At 32.3% G+C, this 26,959-nt stretch overlaps 1 protein-coding gene across 1 annotated transcript; it reads left to right on the top strand.

The window, feature by feature from the left end:
• On the top strand, positions 1-25,309 carry LOC126769145 (tubulin alpha-1A chain). Its single transcript, XM_050487757.1, has 10 exons — positions 1-75; positions 14,676-14,898; positions 19,261-19,433; positions 19,708-19,836; positions 20,158-20,328; positions 20,931-21,134; positions 22,423-22,478; positions 23,907-24,003; positions 24,358-24,470; positions 24,671-25,309. Exons 1-10 carry the CDS (start codon positions 73-75, stop codon positions 24,852-24,854), a joined length of 1,353 nt encoding a protein of 450 aa, XP_050343714.1. The 5' UTR covers positions 1-72; the 3' UTR covers positions 24,855-25,309.
• Positions 25,310-26,959: the final 1,650 nt, after the last annotated feature.

The following is a 26,959-nucleotide window of genomic DNA, read 5'->3' as shown; positions in this document are numbered from 1 at the left end:
CGGTGCGTTGCCTCGCGAACTCGCCACGCCACTGTTTTTGCTGTCTCCACTCACTACATCCATTTTGACAAAATGGTAAGTTTTTATCAATTTTATCGAAATTCAAACTCAATTTATACATAAATATAATATTTACAAATTTGTCGCGCCTAAATAATTCCCGTAATTAAATAGCAAACATTTAAAAAAAAGTTTATTATTATTCATTTTTTTACATAATCAATAACAAAACTTACTTCTTACAAAGTTTTTATTTATTTAACCCGATCCCAATAATAACTAAAATGATGAAGGTAGATAATTCTATAATTTTGATTCATATAAAAAATACAAGAATCCGATATGATCCTATCGGAAAACAATGTTATTGAACTTTCGAAGCTCTGTTGAATAAAATGAAGCTCAACTTTATACGATGAGCTTTAAGAAACAAATTTTTTATTTCTTATCAGTTAAAACTTTTACAAATTATAAAAAAAAACCGGTTATCGAAATATGTTAATGGGAAAAAATCTAAAATGACGTAAAATATTAATTTTTATGAGGAAATAGATTATTTCATAGCGTGAAACTGTATTGCCTAAAATTACAATAGCTTTTCCAGTTTTACACTAACGTACCCAAAAATAAAAAAGGCTTCATTTAGATTATAGTACAAATGTTTAATCGACTTTAAACAAAATATAAACTGTTTCATACAATCGACAACTCTTAGATTTGGATGATTTTACTAATATTATGATAATTGTTTGTTGTTGTGGGTAACACAATGTGGCTTGAACGGTTATTCTAATAATATTTCATATAGAAGGCAAACATGCCGTGGAATAAGCCCAAGGGATACATATTATTTTAAATTTTAAAATAAATGTTGTGTTATCTAAATTCTAATGTTTTATTTTAATTCGTTAATTAAAAAAACATATTTTATAATTAAGCGAACTGGTAATAATCGAATTGGTATAGCCTATAATATTTTTAGGATATCCCGATATTGTCACGATTCACAGAAATCTGTTCAAATGCAAAATAAAAACGTATAATGTTTCAATCGCAAATTTGACTTTTCAAATTACAAATTATATCCTATATATAAAGTTGCTAACGGATATTTAATTATAACATGAATTTTTATAAATAAACTATTGTTGAATAATATCTGACGGTGATATTGTGAAATGTAATTTTTAAAAGCTTTTATTTCACTTGCCAACTGTGTAACAGGCATAAGGGACATACGAGTAACATCTTCGTTACCAAGATTGATGGCGCATTGGTAATGTAAGGCCGTACTTTAATGCTTACAGCGAATATGTACATATATGAGTGATGATGACTTACCACCAGGTGACCATTTAACTATTCACCAACATTATTTATTGAAAAAAATGTTTTTTAGTTTGTTTAGGTCAAATCTCGTTACTTTTTACTAAAATTGTTATAGTTAATATCTCATAACATTTTATTATTCCATAAACGTGTTGTCTGCTGATTTCAAGTTCTTTAAGAGATAGCTCTACTGTTTATAAATAACATTTTTCATAATATTTTTCACGGAAATGTTGTGCCTAAAAGCCTAAATAAAAATAATAATTACGTACTTATATATTTTATGTGGAAGATGGATCCGACAGTTTCCATTTTTAGTAATGTTGTGTACACTGTACACATATCGAATTACAACTTAATCGAAGAAATATAAGAACAGGCGGGTAAGTAGGCTAGACTTTATTGGTTTCAAAATATTTGAACTTTAAAATAGGAATCCACAAAGAATGTGAAATTGTGCTTTTTAATAAATTTTCTTGATCTTTAATAAATTCAAACTAAACATAATCCATAAATTTTACAGAAATAGAGCCGTTTGATAATATAATTCTTCATTGGATAATGATAATCAAAACTTCTTAAGTTCAATACGTCCATATCATATTTTTTAAGTGTTCTAATATCAAAAAAGTGGAAAAACGAAATGATAAAAAGTATCGTAAAGCCTCGTAAAGGTTATTTTACACAAGACGACAAATCATAAGATAGATGTAATATTTTTATATAAAATAATACTAATATTTATTTATATATATTATAAAGGGTTACGATCAATAAAATGTCAATGACCAAGATCTTCACGATGTTATTCATTAAGTACTGCAAGTATAATCGTGATTGCACGACTAATACTCGCAAGTATGGCGTCGCATCGCTGGCTACAGTACAACACATGTGTGAATCCTGCTTGTTCAATCTCAGATAACTTTGTATTTAAATGGACTCATTATACAATTAAATAGTTATACTGAAATCATAAATATCTAAAATATTCGCAACAATAAACTAATATGAATAGATTAAGTTTCGATATTCGATTTTTAAAGTTTATTTTTTTATCTACTTATTAAAATATTACAATGACTAACTGACATACATTGCACAGCCTAAACCGATGGCTCTAACAGGATCAAATTTTGCACAAAAATATATTTTGTGACGTAGGTTAGCACTAATAAAGGATTTTTTTTTAAATTATCTCCTAAGGGAGTATTAAATACGCTTATGTATTATAAAATGATAAATATACAACCGCAAAATATCTAATTGAACATTTATTTCATTGAATCTTCTTACTTTTTCTTAAAAAACACATAACAATTGTATATCCTAAGCAGCTCATGTGACCAGTACGAATCTATATCATTTTAAATGTGGAATTATATAAAAGAGCTTTCCCTGGAGAAGTATAGACTAGCGCATTATTATGTATGTACGTTCTATGTAGGTGAACAATAAAATACCCCACGACAATGCAGCGACTTTGTCCAATTGAATGCGAAATTAATACCGCGCTTTTGAGTACAAGCATTGCAATTATAGCTTTCGCTTTTTTAACAAATCATCGCATATAGTTTTTTGCAGTACTTTTGACACGTGCACCAAAGGCTTGCACCCTTTGTATGGGGCATAATTTTAATTAGATTGCTAAGGGTTTCGTTTGATGTTTTTACAAAGGTTAAATTGGTGTTGGGTTTTTTATTTATATAAATATCTATTATTAATTATTTTATTATGTATTAAAAAATATTTTTGTAAATATGTCACACAATCACGATTATAAGCTTTAGAGTTATTTATGTTATTAAAAATCAATCGCACGTACCTCTTTGTGACTCAGGACACTTTTTCATAAATGTTTCCTTAATAATTAACGACCTAATAGATCTAAGCAAATAAAATAAAAATGTTATTTGTGGCCATTTTAGATTGCTCTGTGTAGAAACATACATACAAATGGTTTGTGTGTGTTAGATACAATGTGAAACAAAAGAAAGATAATCAGAAAACGAAGCATTAAGCTCCGCCTACTTCTTCCCGATCATTGTCTGGATGAATATTACAGTATTCAATGCACCATTATAACAACCTATTGCATATAATATTCCAAGAACAGACTCGATAAAGAAAAATGTTGCTTATCTGAATAGAGCAACAAAATACTCTGAATTTATAAAATTACCCAAAACTAATAAAAAAAAAAATACTAACCTTTTTATTAGACTGTAGACGCTATTATCCCAAAAATCCTCAGTCAGGTTATATTGTGATTGCTTAAACCGCGATTTCATTTAATTTCAGATGCATTGTATTTTTCAATAGTAATTGGATAACCATTTTACTATTCAAAAAATCAGGGAATAATTTCTGATTTCAATTTTTCTTTAAAGTTTATTAAAATAAATAAAATTTATTAGTTATAACAAATGTTAGGTTATTTTAATTAAGCAAAACTAACACGAATAAATATAATGTATAAAAATACTTGCAAAAAAAGGGAATATGAATCTATTTATTTTAACTTTTAAGTGTAGAAATATGAATTATGTGTTTGATTGGGATAAAATATTTTATAAATTCATTTACTTATCAAATTCGCTATACAATCTAACGTATATTGGAGGGAGCCGAGGCTGGTCTGGCGCGGTTAAATTACATGATTCACACACGATGAACTTAGAAGTATTCTTATTTGTTTTTTATGCTTTGAACAATTACAAAACAATCAAATTTTTATAATACATATAATATTACCTTTGTTAATAACGTTAAATGTACTCTTTAATAAACTTTTAAATGTTAATTTTTAAAGAATTACAGATTTCGTTTTAAATAATAAATACATGTTCTCGTAATATTGTCATATATAAAACCGGGATATTACGCACGTTAAAAAACTTGACTAAATTAAAGTGTGCGTGTGAACTAAAAGTTGAAAAGTTAATGAAACTCAACATAAAATAACTGTAGTGCCCAGCTAAAACTTTACGAATAATCTTGAATGTGTAAGCCTACTTATAGGATCAAACTGGTAATCGATTTATCTGTTTAGTTTAAAAATATACATATATAACTCTACTATATATACGTGTATAATATGTCAAGGAGCTTAAAGCACCAGCATTGCAGATCCCATCGCAATATAAAAATGGTATATCGAATATTCTGTTTTCGTTGGCATTTTTTTGTAGACCCCGGGGAAATTAGGAAATACAAAAACTACTTAATGACTAACATAATTAATAAATGGTCAAAAATAAAAGTTACTGCGTGACTTAACTCATTTGCACAAAATTGTCGCTTAATGAAATTGGATTTACGGTCGGTGACCTGATATGATGGATGTCTTTCTAGGTATTAAAACTTAAAGGACATTTAACATGTAATGAACATCATTTTGGTCAAAGTCGAATTCATCTCATGTTGTACCTACGTTTTTACACGTATTTACGATTTACCGAGGAGACCAGGATGCCATTGGAGAGACCTATGTCCAGCAGTGGACGCGAAAAGGGCGCTGATGATGATGATGATGAACATCGATTAAATATTATCGGTGGTACCGCAAACTTATTAGCTATATGACCACCAAATATCAATACTATGTGCTGTGTTTAAAATACAACCCGGAGTCTGGAAATTGGAAGTGTGTTCAATCCCGTGCCTCGGAAAGCACGTAAAGCCGTTGGTCCTGCGCCTGAATTCTTTCCGATCGTGTCGAATAGCCGTCCCATCTGATTATGAGAGTTAGGGAATAGAGATTGCACCTGTGTTTGCGTACACACTTGTGCACTTGTGTATAATATCTCCTGCGTAATAGGCTAATCTCTCTTGATATTGACCACCGTGGCCGAAATCGGAAGGACATTATTATTATTATTAAAGTATTAGTATAACCTACATCTTGTGCCTATGGCCGAAAGTTAAGATCAGTTATCATCCAACGTAGTCTTGCTAAAACAAGAATAAAGGAATTTAATCTAAAATTAAATCCGGAAGTAAATCAGTTCCAGTTCCGTTCCTTAAAATTATAGTATGAATTACAATGTAACAATTTTTCATGACTAAATAAGCTATAAGTAATAAAAATATAGTCTAAAAAGTGGAGATGTGTTATTCTTAGTCAATAATCAAGACGACACGTTTCTTATAACTGTGAATCACACTGAACAAAGAATGTAATCCCAGAAACAGATACAGATATCGCAATGCTTAATTAATAAAATCGACTAATAAAAAACTTCAAAAAAGTTTCATCATCTTCATAACAGTCGAGATGGACTAGTTGATAGAATATGTGGATTCTATGCGAAGATCGCGGAAATCACATCTGAGCATTCGTCGATTTTTCATGTGCTTAATTTGTGTTGACCAATACATTCTGGAACAAAGCGGTGGAATAGGTTATATTCATAAATGAAGAAGAAACAAGGACTTTGCTCGGCAGCGATGCGAATATGTTAAATAATTAGTAGCACTACCAAACATTTATATTATAATTTTTAATTTATCCATAAAAAAAATCCTGCTACAGAAATAATGTCTACGTCAATATGTTGATATTAAATATACCAACGGAAATAAAAGCGGCTGATAGCACTCTTCGGCATTGTCCTTTAATTGGGGCTGAGTCAGGGAAAGTCTGACGTCACCTTGAAATATGAGACAGTTGCGGGAAGTTTAGTTAGTGCTAGCTCATATATTCTGACGGTAGGGGACAATTGATATCATCGCTTGGATGTAGTGTTTTTAAGTGAAAATACAATCGTATACTTAGAGTTTTAGACTATTGTTGAAACTTTAATCTAATAATATTGGCTCATTTGTAGCAATTATTTTATCTTTATGATAGGTACTTTTAAAATATATAAGTAAGTCTTACGGTAAAAACATTGAGAAGAGAATATTCCAGATATTATATAATTTAAATAAATGTGTCTTTAAATAGATTAGGTTTTGTGTAATACAACAAACTTATTATAGATCAAGATCAAGATCAACAGCCAATCGTTTTCCACTGCTGAACATAGGCCTCTCCCAAGGTGCGCCAAAGCTCCCTGTCCTCCGCCTTCCGCATCCAGTTGGTGCCCGCCACCTTCTTAAGGTCGTCGGTCCGGTTACCGGACTCTAGAGTTATCGTGTCCTCCCCCTGTCTTCGGACTTCAGATAACCCCAGTATATGCCAGTTTATATGACTTAACTCTACTTCTAATTCGGCGAGGTGATGGTCCAGCCTCATCGAGCGTCCATTATACGTTGCCATTTTCAGTCGCTTTACACGGTAGCCTGCCGTGAACCGGTGATTCTTAGCACCCCCTGGCCTGCCGATACCGCGACCGCTACCTTGGTCGGGCCTAGCGGGCTTGCCGGTAACTGGGGGCCTTTTTTTGGGCGCATCTGCCATTAAGGGAGGGGTTTGCCCATACTCGCCGCGCTGGGCAGGCGTGTTGGCGAGCGCAGTAGGGGGTAAGATGTTTATGGGAGGGGGGACGCTGCTGCCCATCCCCCCTTTTCCCCGTCCCTCAGTCGCCTCTTACGACACCCACGGGATGAGATTGGGGGAGTACTATTCTAAGCCGGTACTCCACGGCGTATAACATTATAACATGTTATTATAACATGTTATTTATCTTCATAAACAAGTTTAACGACAAGTTCACCATAGGTACGATGGACACGTTTTTTAAAACGGTACAGAAAGTACAGGTACAAGTCGCAAGTTCGATCCTTGATCTTGGGATATTGCAATGCCCACTCCTAACAATAGTTTTTTTTTACGCTTAGTTGGAGGCGTACATAAGAATGTTAGTAATTCCTAAAAATACGGGCCTTGCTATTATTCTTTTACAAAAAAGATGTAGGAGTCTTCTTATATACTATTTTAACGTTTATTTATATATAAAACATTTATAAACACATTACTTAATATTACTTTTACATTAAAAAATTCTTGTAAAGTGAACAAAGTATACTTAATTTTGATTAGGATAATCTCAGTCGAGCTTTATGCAACAAAAAAAGTTAAATAATCATTCAGAATGTTTTTGAATTGACTTTTAAGCGACTTATAATGTCTACCGTCTAACCAACCCTTATGAAAACCTACACCTAGGGTGGACGTTTGGTAGCTTCCACTTGAAGCATTAATTTTCTTCGAAATTTAGGGCGGGAGTACACAGTTTTGTAATCGAAACGATGCTTCGTGTCATTATTTTACAACTTTAAATTCATTTTTTTTATTTGCAAAATATGGCAAACCTCATTTTGCCATCGAAAATAATAATATATATGTAAAAAATTTAAATAAATGTTCTAATTAAAAAAACAAATGACTAATAAAAATCGTTATGGATTTAATATTATTAGTGTTCACCTAGTGATCGGAATTCCACTATAATTAAAAATTTAAAAAAAAATCTTCACTTATTACTTTATTTTATTGTAACACTGAAGCTCCTCAAGCTACGTGAAAAAAAAAATCGGTTGACAAACGGGGAGAAATAGGTATTGTATTATTTTATACTTATTTGTATATGGAAGATTAATATCAATATTTTATATGACTTCTGTGTAGAGCTACAAGTAAACTTCGCAATTTGTCTGGACAAAAGTAAAAAGCGACGCTATCAGCCAACACGACGGCCCTAAAATGGCGAATACCAAGAGATATTTTTTCTGTTTGCTTTTTATTGTTATCTCTGTAAATGAGAAAAACGGAACGAACTAATTTAAAACTGAGACGCTAATAAGCTTCGAGTCTCGACCATTGTTTTCTTTCATATGAATAACTTTTGCGGAACGAAATATCACAAGTTATAATCTAGTATGTTCTCAATAATCAAAAGTATATAATTGACATTTATTAAATTTTAATCTAGCCATTACGGTTAATTAAACGACAACCAATCAAAATGTTACCAATACGTACAAAGCGATTCCAGCAGTGCTCAAACTCACTTCGTATTTAACTCGTGAAATATTTAAAACTAACTGTCCTATAAATGCTATAATTATTATAGTCAATGTCGCATGTATTTTTTTGTCATTTAACGAGCTTGTTCTGCCGAAACTTCCGAAGTTGTTCTTAGAGAATAGCTCTTTAGTTCCGACAAACTGTATACTTACTAATATTATAAATGCAAAAGTGAGTTTGTATATTTTGTTTGTTATGCTGTCTCTTCTATGTCTCAACTAGTCAACCGATAATCATGAAAGTAGTTACTTCATATGTTTTAAAGACGTATTTAAGCTCTGGATAAGCTTAACCATATAAAAGAGATATATGACAAGATTAATATACATTAGAAAAATTAACAAAATTAACAGCTTAACTGCTTGCACTTATCATTTTTTGTATGCTTTTAACTTTTTGTGTGTTGCCAGTCGACGAAGAAAAATAGTGGGTGCATTGACCCTGAGCAATGACTATTATTCGCAAACATGTAATAACAGATGCCGTCTGTGAACGTTTTGAGGATAACCATTGAGAAGGTTAAAAGAATCTTCGCTTCGTTTTTTTCGTAATAGTATGTATCAAAAACAAACTTTTAAAAATTCTCGTGTAATACATACATTTCATTTAAGTTATACTTAGTAATACTTCAAGTAACCCTATAGCGTGTTAGGGAAAGGGATGGTCAAGGAAGTCTACTTTACTTCACTTGCCGACAGACGAATTAACGGAAACTGTTTTTGTTATACTCGGAGTTTCTCGCGATACTATAAGCATTAAATTTATTTTTACCCTTTATTTATTCTATCCGTATCCAAGTCAAGTTCTAAATCTATATGACAAATTTACAACAAATATAGATATATAGATAAATAGACTTTTGCATTTTTAATTTTTGATTCATTCTGAATATTTATAATAAAAACATTAATTAGGCATTGAAAAACAAACAAAGTAAAAAATATATATATCTAATTAATAACTAATTAGTGCTCGTCGGTAAAGAAAAACATCATAAGGAATCCTACATGTGTTGGATGAAAATTTGCCGCGTGTATCCACTAATCTATATTGGAGCAGCAAGGTGGAATTAGCTCCTAACCTTCTCCTCAAACGGAGAGGAGACCTTAGTTCTTAGTATAGCAGTAAAACGGTCACTTTTTACACAATTTTTTTACACAATTACAAATAATCAAATATTATTTTACTACAAATTATACCGTCAGAGTATAATAAATAGAGACATAACGAGGAAGTCGCCTTATAAATAAGGGCGATTGCACATCTAGGGAAACGCTAGGATGAGCAAGCCCGAAGTGCGCAATTGATTATGTTAGACGTCAGAACTACGATGCGATATGTCAAAGTGATATGATTATAACATTTAAAGGATATACGAATGTATATCGTATCACCGTAAGTCTATTCTCACAATTACACGAGTAAGATACGAGGTGAGTTCTCACAGCACTATAGTTTCAGGTTATATTTTAATATATGTATATGCAATGTTGTTAATTGATTGCCAGTAATAAATTCTGTAAACTGCGCCTCGTGTATACCGAATTTAAAATGTCACTTATCAGTCTACCTTAAAGGCAAAGCATGTCGGTTTCTCATTGTTTACCTAGACATATATACTAAATTGTTTGCAGTCGATATAATCAGTTGTATCTAAGAATATAATAGAAAGACACGACCCCTTTAATCTGTAATCGTTTCAGTATGTTTACAGCGCGTAAAAAACGGAGAGAGTACGTGGTGGTACCGCTGCTTGGTATCATTAATCAAAAGTTCTATTAAAACGATATCTTTCAGTTAATACAATATGTTCTTATTGTTAGTGAACTACTTTTTTGTATGGAAGTTATGTGTATGCATAGGTCCGTAGGGTATATTCCCTATGTCGACTACATAGGCTCGCAGTTTAGATCGTCATCATCATCTATTAAGTGGCTACAGCGTGTGATTTGCATTACGTTGTTATAAGCCTTCTGCGTCTATAGGTCGTGATTAATAAATCCTAAATCGAAATAAATAAAATATGTAAAAGTCACAATTAGTTAACTATGTGAAGAATAAATACAATTAAAATAAACGTAATAGGATGGACCAAATTATGCGTTCTAAATCTTCGAATTCAATTTATCCAAAAAGACTGTACTGATGCGTGGGATTGTAATTGTTACAGTTTTACGATCTTGTCTCGTAATTGGAAAATTACACCCACTTAATTGATTTAAAATTGATTACGATCGATTCATTTTACACCATTTAAGGAGTTAAACGGTAAATTTATGTAAGAAGCTTAATTAACGACGTGGATTAAAAGAAACTAAGCTTAAGTTATTAACGTTTTTAAAAGAAAATAATACCGTAGATTGTACGACTTAAAAGATCTGAAATTATTGAGAGAAAATGTTTTATATTTATAGCAGGAAGGCGGGTAACTCGGTAAACCGATAACTGTTTACCAATACCAATATATAATGGGACAATAAGAAAGTATCTAAGCTAAGGTCGGATTTACTTTCGATTTAATTCAATGATATGACGATTCAAAAGTACTTATTTACGAGCGTATTTGAATAAAGTTTATTATGATTTTGATATCGCGCTGAAAATAAGACATAATAATTCTTAATAAACACTGCTATTTCCTATTTAGCGATCGTAGTTCTAGTTCTGTTTTATTGCTTTTAAAAAAAACATCCTCGCACAACAGATTATAGTAATCGTTAACAGCGAATGCTACGCTTGAGATGTTCCAAACAAAAGGCTCGGTATGCCGATCGTTGGGATTCAGCTCCGTGACCAGTCACTCAATGGAGCATTTCTTTGAGATGATAGACGCTAATCAATTATAAGTACTTTATTTTTAAGAATTATGTTCAATGCGCAAATTATCTATGGCTTTAAATATTATCTTATGATTATTGAATATAAGTATGTATTTACAAAAGAAAAATAAGATATCAGCTGGTTTCCATAGTACAAGCTCTGTACAAGCTTAATTTGGGATCAGATGGCCGTGTGTGAAAAATGTCAGGATTTTATTATTATTTAACTTAACTCGTCTCATATTCTACCTCCAACCAGCAAAACATAGCATTATTTATATTATAAATCAAAAAACTTAGCTAATAGAGATTACTATTAGTTATTGCTCGTTATGAACTTTCATTATTTATGTTTTTTAAATAATTGTGAACAATCAAGTTTTTTTTTGCCATTAATTAAACAAAGGTACATACGCTTAGTGTGACTGTGGAGGTTTAATGAAAATAATTAAAAAAAGATACGCTGTTAGCTTAAGCAAAGTTTGATCACAGTGTGAAATTACAATAAAATTGTGAATCAAGTTGCACGGTATAGGTACCATAATTACAATAAATCAGTTGAAACTATCAATAGCAAATCAACACGCAGAATGCGTGCATCGCACTCATCAAACATTACATACAAACTCTAGTATATATATAGTATAATAGCCTATTGGAATATTTCATTAACTCTATCCTCCCCCACAGACATGAAATGTTATATCTGAAAATATTTAACTAACACGAAAGCCTCGTAAAATATACTTTTTTTTCGACTATGACAATTTAACCTTTAACGCTTTCGGTATAAAACGATTTTTAATATGATATCAAGTTAATAACACGTTTTTATTTGATGGATGTACCAAAACGAATAACATTTAATATGGTTTTATATACCTACATTTTTGTACATTACTTACAAGTTTCAGCTCAATTTGTATTGTGGAAATAGCTTACAATGCAGTTGCGAGATTAGACCCACATAAATAATAAGTTAAATAAAAACTGAACTGACTATATTCGCCTTAGGTTTTTTTTTTATAAATATTGAGTGTATCATTCTTTTCATTTACAAACCGAAATATAATTTTCGTTATTATCAAGGATAAACATTAAATCGATACTTTAAATCTTAAAAATTGGACCCTTTTTCTTATTTAGATTTTTAAGAGATTCACATAAGGAAACTTACTAAAATACCGATTTCAAAAATGATGTTTTATTTAGCCGATTTACGTTAAATAATATGATATCTTAGATTTCAGATTACCATAGCAAACAAATTTACTTACAACATAACCAATATCTGAAGCGTATCGTGAAACAATTCATGCGTTGCGTGTACACACATTAATCATTTGACAAATGAATCGAGACCGTTTGACTTCTGACGTTCAGTATCTAGAGTACTAGGAAGATTTAAATCACTATTGAAAATAATATTGTCTATTGTAAAGCTTAAATAACAATATAAAATTAAAAACAAGACGATTTTAGCGTCTTCGTTTGCTTAACATCAAATTCGATGAGTTATCTCGTGTATTATTTCATACGAGAGATTTCAAAGGTTGTGTAATTTAGTTTTTATATTACATAATTTATTTATTTCTTTTTTATCGTTGTATGTAAGCAATTTCAAAATAAACTGGACCCTTCTGTAAAAAAATATTTTATTTGTAATGTTCTTTTTATTACAAATTTTACCATAACGTATTAGGGAATATAGTTTATTGTATCATGCCTACAATGTGTGACGTGTCAGAAACTATTTCTTCTTATAAAGATACAAGTTTAAGTTTCCGAAAAAACTTCCAACGAATTTGAGAAATTCCAATAAATAATTTTATTGATCACAGTCGAGGTTCTCGAACTCTTCACTTTATACGTAATTATATATAATTCAGCTGGATCGCCTAATTACAACTTGTAGTCGGACAATAGTATCACGTATAAAACATGTTAAAAATTAAATTTTTAATTAAATGTAAATAGTGCCTTTTTGTTAAAGTTTTAAGAAATCTGGTCGATTTATTCGATTACGTGAACAATTTTGCAATTAATATTGTACATTGTACAAGTAATAAAAGAGCCCATATGGTCTAGTGGTTAGATCTTAACCGAAAATTGCGAGTACGAACTCGGGAAAGCACCGTTGAATTTTCATGTGCTAATTTTGTCTATATAATACGTCTCGTAATTGGTGTTAAAGGGGATCATCGCGAGAAAACCAGCGTGTTTAGAACGGAACAGCATGATGAAATAAGCTCCAATCCTCCCCCTCAAGTCTAGCCCAGCCTATTCCATTTACAGGCTGATACGAAAGTAATAAGCAGTGAAAAGATACCATTAATGTATTCAGGCATATTATGGAAAGTACGTATTCAAATGTAAGCCATACCTACGTTTATACGAAGGTAATTACACGAAAGCCCTGAAAATAACGTGACATGTCGCAGTTATATCGGAGTGAATCGAAAATTCGTTACAATATCCACAATTATGCGTCTGCTTTCAACTAATAGAGGGAACTCTTTGTGATCATTTGTAACTACAAAAACCTTTCAAGAATTTTCATTTGTTAGCTTAAAACTCATTAGTATTGTTAATATTTCTTTTTAATACATTTTCATATTTTAATAGGGTGACCTGAGCTCAGGAACGCGGAGGGTGTTACTGATTTTAATATAATAACACTTGGTATTGTTGATTCGATATCAAAAGTAAATGAATCAATGGCATTGTTATACTTATTATTATAGAACGGTCAATAGATACGACTAATGTAGTTTAGCAATTTATTTTACTACTGATTTATCAATTGACAATGGACTCTGTATTATCCATAAGATTTAATCTATCATTCAATGTCGATAACTTTATATAATATCCTGGGACAGGACACTTTCTCTGCATTTGTCTTAAATTATGTTCGGTGATTAGTGAAGAAACCTTCCAATTTCACCCTCCGAAATTAATGAAATGTAAAAAATGTTCAGTAAAGTAACAGCTTGTATTTGTCCCACATCTGGGCTTAGATTCCAAAGAAGATGCGAAGCTTATTCCACCACGCTGCTCCATTGCAGGTTGCTGGATACATATGTGATCACTGCTTAAGATTCACGCGGTAACAAACCACTTGGCTTCATGAATTTTACCCAAGCTTAATTGAATGTCCGAACATTTTTCAATAGTATATAACTGAAATATTAACATAATTTAAAAACCATATACTAACCTGATAACTTGTTAAGTGATTGTTTTTCAGGTAAACGTACATTATATAATCGCTGTTAGAAAAACTATAAATTGAATTTTTTTTTAATTGTTATCAATCATCAAACAAGTAATTTGACGATTGATTACCATTCATTAGTTCAGTAAGATATCCTAGAATTGTATACGTAAGATCAATGTCTCGGCAATAAAAATTTCATTCATTCGTAAAATACGAACAATAAATTGTATTTGGTTTTTAAATACGTTGGGCTATAATTTCAAATAAAAAAGGAATTCTTTATTAACTGGTAATAATTATTTTTATATATTAAAAATATATATATTCTTTACAGAGGGAATGCATCTCAGTTCACATCGGCCAAGCCGGCGTTCAGATCGGCAACGCTTGTTGGGAACTATACTGCTTGGAGCATGGCATCCAACCCGACGGTCAGATGCCCTCCGACAAGACCCTGGGAGGCGGAGACGATTCTTTCAACACCTTCTTCAGCGAAACAGGCGCTGGAAAACACGTGCCCAGAGCCGTGTTCGTAGACCTTGAGCCAACTGTTGTTGGTAAGTTCAATTTCAGTCGATGAAATACTTTAGAATTAATTATGTTTAGCTCCCAATTTACAGCAACGATTTGAATGTCATTAATAATATTCCGGTTTAATTTTAAAGTTTTTTAAGTTTAATTACGGGCAAAGGCATTATTAAATTTTGTTCTAATTAACCTCATAATCAGCGGTGTAAATAACATCGTGAGTGTGAGTGAGATTCTACCACGAGTATTTACGAGTATTTCGTGAAATAAGGGTCAAGGGCTTGTCGAAACAAGCCACTGACGTGGTTGGTAAATAGCTCCCATTCACGCCGAAGGTTGTGAGTTCGATCGACAGATGGCCAGGATAAAAAAAAACCTTCTCTTAGTTTGGTTAACAATAAATAAGACCCTCTAATGACTCATTGCCGTGCTGAAAATAACTAATATTTCGATTCATAAAGCATCTAGAACAAATTACTAGTTTTTAAAGTCTGTTGTTACTTCGTTACTGAATCTTATCAATATAAACATAGCTGTTACAATCTGGGTTAAATATAAAGGCGTACATATCAAAGTAATTTTAAAGCAACTGAAGACGCAGCGTGACTGAGCTGAAGTTAATTGTACTGAGATTGAATCGGACAAAAAGCTACGCAGAAATTATAGCCTTAGGTCGGTTACACACGCAAGCAGATCATTTTTATAGTATTAACTTTCTTATGAATTATATGTATTCAAACTTATCGACTTACCAACGAAGTTAATTTTTTTGAAAATAATATGTTAAATATATATTTCCAGGAAAATGTACACTTACTGTAGCTATAATATAAAATTTTCATTACATATTATAAAACAAAGTCCCTCGCTGCGTCTGTCTATTTGTCTGTTTTAACGTGATAAACTAAAACACTACCAAAGGGATTTTCATAAGGTTTTCACGGAAATGGTAACGGTTTTGTTGGGAAAGTCATGCCTGAGAGTTTTACTGACGTGTACCTCATAAACCATTAGAGTTATATGTATTACGATATAAACATTTTGTATAGACTAATTATTCTGACCGTGCGAGATCGGAGCGAGCTAGTCCATTATAAATGTGAAAGTAACTCTATGTATCTGTCTGTTCCGATTTCACGGCTAAATCACTGAACAGGATTTGATGTCATTTGTTATAAAGCCCTAAGAAGGATTACTTTTTATACCAAACAACAAAAATAACAAGAAATATTATAATAGATGAGCTGATTTCGTTTCTTAAATTAAAGATGCAAATATTTAATTTAATTTTGTTTATCATATGACAGAAGGATGTAATCAGCCTTAAAGCTTCCAAAACCTCGTTGAGAAGATATCCGATCGGCATCGAACCCGCAAGTGGCCCGTTATTACGACGCACCTAACATTACGTCCAGAATTATATTAAACCATTCCAATATTTATTGGAGTATCTAACAAATTGTTTATCTATGTAACAATAGGTCTTTATAAAATATAAAGAAAATATTTATATTAATAGACTCACTTTTCATAATTTTGCCGCGTGATCCTAGTGGTTTAAATGCGAGCATCTAAGCCGTTGATCACAGGTTCAATCTCAGCAAGCACCACTGAATTTTCATGCTTACTTTGAGTTTATAATTCATCTGCTCGGTGGTGAAGGGCAACATGAGAAACGTGAATGTTTGTAATTTCACTGAAATTCTGTAATATCTCCAAACCACGTTGGAGCAGATTGGTGGAATAAACTCCAAACCTTCTTTTTAAAGGGAGAAAAGACCTTAGTCCAGCAGTAGGACATTAACAGGCTGTTACTTATTATTTTTCTAATTATGCTTTAGATTTATTTAAAATCTAACATTAAATTGTATTATGTACTAGATAATGCCCGGAGCGCGTTACAATGACTCTATCCAAAAAACAGCCTTTTCGGTGAGAAACAATATAAATTGAATTACTAGATTGTGTAAACACACTTCAATCACTAAGAGTACACACAACAATTAGCCGTGAAATAAGATTTCTGATGAGATCTGTCTCAGTTTGAGTTTATAAACGAGTTATTTAATTGAGATTTTTCCTTATTTTTTTTTTATCTGTATTTTGTATTCAGTGGCGGATTTACACATTTTCAAAGTGAATCTTTAATTTTTTGCCGCACTTACTCGCACAATTGACAGTGACAGTTAAAATTACTTAAACAAACAACAAAAATAGTTTATATATCTCGAGAGAAATAGTCATTAGTCTTGAAGTCTTTTTTCTTCTAAAGACCTCCCTTAACACGCGGCCAAGCCGCGAGCGAAAACTAGTACTACTTTATTATATACACAAGAAGAGAACAACGAAAGTTTTATGCCATCATTGTCTATTGGGAGAGAGAGAGATAATTTTAAACAGAAAGAGTAAGTACTGCTGTTTCGCTACTGTAGAACACAGAATGATTGAAAACATACATATGTACGAATTAAAAATGGAAAGAGATTTCTCGCGCTAATTGATTTAACACTTTCTACATTCGCAATTCGCATAGTAAGCGGCTATAAAATTACAATAACACATACCTACATCTATTTGAAAAATGCGTACGCATTGCACTTCGTTTTTTTTTTATTATCAAACAATTTGCATACGAGTACAAGAAATTTAAGCCGATATGCTCGGCCAAGTTGCGCCAGTCATACGATTATAACTTCATTTCTATTATTAACTTAATATTGAAAATCTTATAACTTATAACCAATGATGTAATTACTAAGGTTTGGAGGCGATCACTTCGCCACGACTTCCAGAGCGTATTTCTTGATTTATATTTTTTTTACAATCGTTTAGTCATTGACAGGCGACAGATATACGGCAGTTTTTTAAAATTTAAAAAATGTCTTCAACTATAACCTTTTTCTTACCCGACAAACTTTCGTATTTAGTTGTTATTAAGATAAAATTATCAAAATCATGTGTGTAAAATCATTTATAATTTTATACACAAACCAAAAATAAAACGAGTTTAGTAACATTAAAGGGTAGGTAAAAAGTCGAGATGGCCTAGTGGTTAGAACGCGTGAATCTTAACCGATGATCGTGGGTTCAAACCCGGGCAAGCACCACTGAATTTTCATGTGCTTAATTTGTGTTTATAATTCATCTCGTGCTTGACGGTGAAGGAAAACATCGTGAGGAAACCTGCATGTGTCTAATTTCATTGAAATGATGTCACATGTGTATTCTACCAACCCGCATTGGAGCAGCGTGGTAGAATAAGCTCCAAACTTTCGCCTCAAAAGGGACAGGAGGCCTTAGCCCAGCAGTGGGACATTAAAAGGCTGTTACTGTAAATATAAGTATTTTTTCATAAAATGAATATATTGGTAGGTACAAGAAAAACATTTTACATTAACGAATTCACAACACACCCACTAACATAATTTTATCGGGAATTTACATACCTACATAATAACATTTTTTTTACCCTGTCACACCCGTATGACCTACACTTCGACAATACCTTTAAAACTTTTTTTTTACATAAGCTTTTTCGTATGGTTACAAAATTCTCGATTCGTACAATTAAATATAACTGTAGTTGGTCCAACCTTGGTATCGATTGTCGTTCTATAAATATTGTCTTTTTTCCGTTTATATACGAAAATTCTGCTTTCATAAATTGACTACCTGATAGATAAGTGGTCACCAGGCATAGAACTTGTCAATGCGCCATTTATAATAACTAACCTTTCCCCTTATTGCTCAACGACACTAGAATTTATCAATATCATAATATTAAAATAAGATAATTACATTTTTTATAAGTCATATTCAATATAACAGGCCAAAAGTAAAGGCAAGTTGTTGTGCCGTCATATCCAGGTCTTGCGTTATCTGTAAAACAGATAAATATAAAGGGTTACAGTTAAATCTGCCGTTACGACGATGAATTTCTTTTTTAATTAAAGATCATTTTACTTTCGCTAAAGAATACGATGTTTTGCACATTTTTTAATAATATCTGAACTTAAAACAAATGAACATAACTTAATGTTATTAAATAATCATTATTTTAATACTGCGTGTGGTTTGGCTTACGCTTTGTTTTCCTAAAATTAAGTATTAAATTAATATTACTTTTCTTTATCATTATTTGAAAACTTTAAACTTTATAATAATTTGTTTGATTTTCTTTGTTAACTTTTTTAAATACTTCGTAATATATTCAAACCGTGTTTTATTTTTTCAATTCGTGTATAAATATTTTTTAGGCTATTGCGAAGTAATTCTATATATTACATTTGAGGCAAGGAGAGTTTAAAATAGCCTACATATCTAGAAACTTGTAACACATATGATATAACCTTGTATTAATAATATTCTAAGATACATCACCGTTGTTTCAGACGAGGTGCGTACCGGCACGTACCGTCAGCTCTTTCATCCTGAACAGCTTATCACTGGAAAGGAAGATGCCGCCAACAACTACGCGCGCGGTCACTATACCATCGGCAAGGAAATCGTCGATGTCGTCTTAGATAGGCTTAGGAAGCTGGCTGACCAGTGCACTGGTCTCCAGGTAACGAGCATTTACATTGTGATGTAGTTATTTAGCTTTAGATAGAGCAAGCCAGTACGGAAACTTGTACATAATTTACGGCACTGTGTATGTAATATTAAAAGTAGTTATTCGTACTTTTAAAAGTAAATTAGAATATGTATAACATATTTTGATACGTATATTATTCCTGATAAGCATACCATAATATGTATATTTTTAATCTTCATTCAATTTTATATGAACAAAGATATAAAGTACACAAAAAATACTATATTTCGTGCATTAACATTAGGGATTCCTGGTATTCCACTCATTTGGAGGAGGCACAGGTTCCGGCTTCACCTCCCTACTGATGGAACGTCTATCTGTCGACTACGGAAAGAAGTCGAAGCTAGAATTCTCTATCTACCCGGCCCCACAAGTAAGTTCTACCACACTTTAAATAAAATTACGCCAAATAAAGCAATAGGTTTGTCTTTAATTATTTGATCACTCATATAGTAGTTTTATTTCGCTGATATTTAGACCGATAGTACAATTTAAAATTAGATTAACTTAATGTTGAGGCGTTGGAGGCGGGTTTCACAAGATCGGTCTCCGCAGAAATCTTTAGGAGAGGCCTATACCCATGATGATGATGAATATTTTACATTAAAACAAATCCACGTTAGTACCTTAATATCCCACTACCTATAGAATTGAATTTAATTTCTGTATTTTAAAAATGTGTCGATTATCACAGGTATCAACGGCAGTCGTGGAGCCATACAACTCTATCCTCACAACCCACACCACGCTCGAGCACTCGGACTGCGCGTTCATGGTCGACAACGAGGCGATCTACGACATCTGCCGTCGCAACCTGGACATCGAGCGTCCCACCTACACCAACCTCAACAGGCTTATTGGGCAGGTAATTACCGTCAATACAGACGTCTAAAAACAAAATAAATACCATTGTTTTGTAAGAATGTTAAAATCTAAGAATTACTTCTTAGATTATTGTAACTCGAGATATTTATAACAACTGAGTAAGTTGCCAATTTTTTTTAAAATAATAAGTCGGTATTTAATCCATGTGCAATATAAAACAAATAAAATTTAGTGAACGAGATAGCATGCCCCGTAACACCTGCACCAATCGTTTTTGTGGAACTAGCTTTAATTTCAGTCACCTTATATTCCACAAATACTAACCATTGAAGTCAAATAAAAATGCTTGAAAAAATAAAGAGGTTGCGAAGTAGAATAAATCATTCGAATTTCCATATTGATGCTTCCATATAGATTTTTTTTTCATAATGCGACTTTTAAGAAAGTAAAGTTATAATAAAAATAATTAGTGTTCCACATTATAAACAAACTTCTTTACTTTTACAACTTTACTTTTAAGTTCAAAATATATAAAACATAATTATTCATTATTGTATAAAAAATAACATATTGAAACTACAAACATTTACATAAATTTGAACAAAACTGTATAAATAATTGTATAAATAAATGAATCATCAGATCGTGTCGTCGATCACGGCGTCGCTGCGCTTCGACGGCGCCCTCAACGTGGACCTCACTGAGTTCCAAACCAACTTGGTGCCGTACCCGCGCATACACTTCCCGCTGGCGACATACGCACCCGTCATCTCCGCGGAGAAGGCCTACCATGAGCAACTTACAGTAGCGGAGATCACAAATGCCTGCTTCGAACCTGCCAACCAGGTATCTACTTTCATACTTCTTCTAATTAAAATGTTTGATTGAAAAAAAAATTATCACATGACGCTAAAACTCAATTTTAAAAATAGTCGGTTCGGTATATTTGTTTATCTGTGCTCTAATTACATTTATACAATCAAACGTATTACTACTGTGAATTCAATTAAAAAAATATCATTAACTATTTAGTGGCCGAACATCGAGATTTGTAGTCTAAAGCCGTATTATATGCTTATATTGTACAAAGCGTTTGGCACCGTTTTAATAAAGATTGTAAATGATGAAAAACGATACTCACACTGAACGCGCATTGCAGAAGATTAATTCATCCAAGTGCTCCGTCAAACGGCGATAAACTGGAGCCAATTTTTAACACATTTGTTAATTATCAAATTAGTTTCTTTTTTAATATTTCTTATCGGTTTTATTCATGTAGACAATGTGTCATGTTTACGACCTCACTTTATTAAAACAGTCACTGATGCAGTCCGATAACCATGGATGACAAATATATACATAAATATAATATATATGTCTACTGTTGGTGCAGAAGCGTATTTTTAATTTAGATTCCAATTCAAAACTGCAAAGAAACGCATGCTACTGTATTTTTTACTTACGTATTTCGCTTTACAAGTTACGTTATCTTAGCAGCTAGCATAGGAAAAAGCATAAATTATAAATATTTTACTCATTAAACATAAGATAATAATCAGTTATTATGATATTCAGTACATAACAAGATTATTACATACCAAACGTTGCAGTAACGATACGTACAGACGTGTTTATGTTTTTCCAGTTTTCAGGCCTCAACTCTGTCCGTCTTAATCTAGAAGACTGTCTAAATATATTTTAAGAAATAGAGCAAATATTTATTTCAAAATTAAATTCAACACTAAACTATGGACTAACTTTGGTCTAAACAATCCGCGGAACGTCTTAGGTTTGTAATAAAAACACATTTTGAAGTGAAGGAAAACATCGTGAGGAAACCTGCATGTGTCTAATTTCATTGAAATTATGCCACATGTGTATTCCACCAATCCCCATTGGAGCAGCGTGGTGGAATAAGCTCCAAACCTTCTCCTCAAAAGGGACAGGAGGCCTTAGCCCAGCAGTGGGACATTAACAGGCTGTTACTATTTGCTTCTTACAGAATAGCTGTAAAGCGTTATTTAATATGAGGCATTTTTTCTGTTATGTAACTGAATTATAAAATTATTACAACAATAATTATAATTTTTCAAAGTCGAGTAACACTGATGCAATGGTTATATTACTTTTGCAGATGGTAAAATGCGACCCACGTCACGGCAAATACATGGCCTGTTGTATGTTGTACAGGTATGTTTTTTTTTAAATCACAATAATACAAATGTTAGTAGATTCTATGCGTTCAATAAATTGAAAAACTCGAGTTTTTATACAGCTTTTTTTATACTGACGAGCCGGTTGGCGTGGTTGCTAGAACACTTGCCTTTCACGCCGACGGTTGTGGGTTCGATTCCCACCCAGGACAGACATTTGTGTGCATGAACATGTCTGTTTGTCCTGAGTCTGGGTGTAATTATCTATATAAGTATGTATTTACAAAAAGAAAAGTAGTATATGTAGTATATCAGTTGTCTGGTTTCCATAGCACAAGCTTTGTACAAGCTTAATTTGGGATCAGATGGCCGTGTGTGAAAAATGTCCCAGGATATTATTATATTATTATTATTATTATACAAAAAACATAATCGTTTGATTACTGTTCAAGACAGATAAAAACCCACAACTTATATGCAAATATTGGCACTGTGTTTTCTATGTGTGTAAGTAATCTCGCAATTGATTTTAATAGGACTATACTAATAAACTATTATATAATGACAATAAGGTGGTTCTGTATGCTGAACACACTTGGTAATATTGACCTTTGTCAAAATACACGATCGAAGACCAGGCAGCTTATGTCAAGTCTGTATAAAAATGTCTCTTGTTCTTTAACTACCTCGTTGGTCTAGTGGCTCGATGTAAGGCCGCAGACCCGGAGGTCCTGGGTTCAATTCCCAGGTCGGGCCAGAAAAAGTTATTGGATTTTTCTGTCAGAAAATTCACAGTAGCAACCCGGAGTTTGAAAGTTGGAAGTGTGTTCACTCACTCACTCACATGCTTTGGAAAGCACGTAAAGCCGTTGGTTCTGCGCCTGAACTCTTTCCGGTCGTGTCGGATTGCCGTCCCATCGGATTATGAGAGTTAGGCAATAGAATGTGCACCTGTGTTTGCGCACATACTTGTGCACTATAGTATCTCCTGCGTAGTTGGCTAATCTCTCTTGAGATTGGCCGCCGTGGTCGAAATCTACTGGTGGTAGAGCTTTGTGCAAGCTCGTCTGGGTAGGTACCACCCACTCATCAGATATTCTACCGCAACAGCAGTACTTAGTATTGTTGTGTTTCGGTTTGAAAGGTGAGTGAGCCAGAGTAATTATCGGCACAAGAGATATAACATCTTAATTCCCAAGGTTGGTGGTGCATTGGTGATGTAAGCGATGGTTAACATTTCTTACAATGCCAATTTCAATGGGGTTGGTGACTACTTACCATCAGTGGTCCATATGCTCGTCCGCCTTCCTATTCTATAAAAATCAGTCTGGAGGACATTATTATATAAATGTGAATACATAAGATACATTTTGTATATCATGCATAGACTAAACTTTAGCACCCAAATTATTTGGGCTAATTATAATAGTAAATAAAATAACGGATTACGATATTATTTGCATAGAGGTGACGTGGTACCAAAGGACGTGAATGCCGCCATCGCTACCATCAAGACGAAGAGGACCATTCAGTTCGTGGACTGGTGCCCCACAGGTTTCAAGGTGATATTCATACTACAACCTTTTTTAAGTTTCCTTTAGTTAGTAAAATTCAAATTAAATAGTGAAAACATCCTTGTTCTTTTTTATTTTTTGACAATTGAACATTTTTTTTTCTTTAATATTGTACAGATAATATAAATTATTCCATAAAATAAGTTTTTTTTTTTGTTTGGCGGACAAAGAAGTTTATTTATTTAATATCTACATAATATGTACTGCGAAAGTCGTGGAGTAGATGATACTCGCATTGCTTTATCTTGAAATGACTTTAAAAATTCTGTTAACTCTTCAAAATTTCACCCATTTTCCCAAGCACGACAAACTTAAAATTCAAGATCTCGAATTTCCAAACAGGTGGGCATCAACTACCAACCACCGACCGTGGTACCAGGCGGCGATCTCGCCAAGGTTCAGCGCGCTGTCTGCATGTTGTCCAACACCACCGCCATCGCAGAGGCTTGGGCCAGGTCACTATCTTACTACTTACATGCCTCTTGCATACGTAGATTTATCACAAAAAAATAAAGAAAACATTATGTCCGTTTGATGAAAATAATTATATTAAGTACCTGCGAGGTACCAGCTAATGAAGCTCAGTTGCTTTTTTGTAAAATAGTTTATACCTTAAAATTTCGAATGTTTTCCAACATTATCGTTTTGTTTTTAGACTCGACCACAAGTTTGACTTGATGTACGCGAAGCGTGCTTTCGTCCACTGGTACGTGGGAGAGGGTATGGAGGAGGGAGAGTTCTCGGAGGCTCGCGAGGACTTGGCTGCCCTCGAGAAGGACTACGAGGAAGTAGGAGTTGACTCGACTGAGGGTGAACTCGACGAGGAGAACGAATACTAGACGGATATTTAAAACCAGTGTTGTAGTATCTTTAAATAACAATTTAGTAGATTTTAGATTTTGATGTTAAGCCATAAACTATACCCGATAGTTTAACTATGTAACTCAAAGTTTTCATACAGTGATTTTACACTATTTTTAATGGTAACAAATATTAGTTTTAAGGAAAACGTGAGCTTGTCTGAATGTAATTTGCTTTTTAACAGTACACACTTTTGAAATAAAATTTCCATTTGTGAAATGTAAAGTTTGTGGCCTCGTAACATTGTGAGAATTTATTTGCAAACGCATTTATTAATTATAAAACAAAACGTGATAATCTTGTCTAATACGAGGAATAAAGAGTTTTTAATAATAAGCTAATTTATAAAATAAACATTTAATTATAATTGTGCTTTATAAAAGGTATGCATGAATGATAATTTATTTGATGCACAATAAAAGAACTTTACACTAATATTATGTTCATTTTTTTTAACAAGATATGTAGGAACACCAAGTACAATATCTCAGTAGCTAACTCAAAACGTCCTATTAATAAACGATACATTATTTGTCACTGTCACACAAATCCATTACATAAAAGCGAGAGAAGGACAACATTAATAACGACATGCATTCAATCACTAAAAACAGTTGATTTATATAATAATAAAACTGTAAGTCGATAAGTTTTTAGTAAGTTCACTTGTTAACACATTAAAATTGAATTAAAAACCAGTTCTACCAAAACAATCCAGCTGAAATTGTGCACAAACATTTCTTGCTCGTGAGAATAATATCTAATTTATAGACAATTGTATACGTTTTAAAACATTCATTAAATAACAGCTTGTTTTTAGACAATTTTATTTTTAAATTAATTATAAATTGAATGTTTTTGAAAATACAACAGATAATAAACAAAATATAATAGGTTATTTCAAAATATAGTTAGTTTTATCAATCAGTTTAAATAAACATTCCTTCAAATTAGTAAATCCAAAAAAACTCATACGTTTCAAGTGTGATGCGTTTATTAATAAGACGCTGAAATATTGACCGAAAAACAATCAACCCTAAGTAAGGCTTAATTCCATCAATAGGCTAACACTACTTGCTATACTTTGAAGTCGGCAGAATATAATGTATAGCGTCCTGAAAGACTGAAGCTAAGGAATAGTTGGAAAAACGGCAAAGCGACCCGGTAGTGCCCCCCCCCCCCCAAAACCAAGGGTTTATGGTTCTATATACTCTAGCTCTCAGTTCTTCCAGCGAAAAAAGGGTACCAATAATATCATACAATAACGAATACATTGCAATATATTCATTTTTTCAGTTCATTCAGTAATTTCAAGTACGTTTTGGTGAATAAGTAATGTAATTGAGCCTTACTTAGAATAATTATAAAACATATAACCTAAAATTAATATCGATAAATCTTCCTGTACCAAATTCAAAATAAAATACATATAAAGATAGTTTTTAAAAAATATAATAATATTTTTTCGGAAAAAAATAAAAAAATAAAAAAATATACAGTAAACAACAACTGCATAAAATATGTACATAAACAGACATACGAAACAATTTTACGCAGTTCATTAAATTCGTATAATTTTGATTATAAATGTTTACAACATTACGAGATCGCGGATTATAATTAGAAACTTTACAAATTGTTTAGTTACTTAGTTACCATGTATTTATTAAACATTGTCATACTTATATATTAAATGAGTTATGTATTAGCTGCGGTATCTGTTGTACGTACCTCTGAGCTAAACTCATTTCGTTGGTCTAACAAGACTTTTGTGTTACATGTGTGTCCTTTTCGATCCCAACTAAAAGGTCACGATATTTTCTAATTTCAAAATATTTAGTTCAGATTTCGTACGAGTTGTGGCACCATTTTATAATCGAATATTAATAATTATAATTTAAAACATATAATATATTGACACAATTAATTTTCATAATATTAAACTGCAAAAATTCAATTCAAATCATATGGTGTGTATGTGATGTGTTCTCCTGTAATTGTTTGTGCATAGTTAGTTTTAAGTTAATGTAAAAAGTGATTTGAATGTGTGTTATGTACAACTGTTGGAGATCCAAATAAATAA

The sequence above is a fragment of the Nymphalis io genome, chromosome 6, assembly GCF_905147045.1.
Source record: "Nymphalis io chromosome 6, ilAglIoxx1.1, whole genome shotgun sequence".
NCBI classification, from domain to species: domain Eukaryota; kingdom Metazoa; phylum Arthropoda; class Insecta; order Lepidoptera; family Nymphalidae; genus Nymphalis; species Nymphalis io.
Note: the sequence above shows the minus strand (reverse complement) of the source record. Positions and strands in the feature narration are given on the sequence as shown.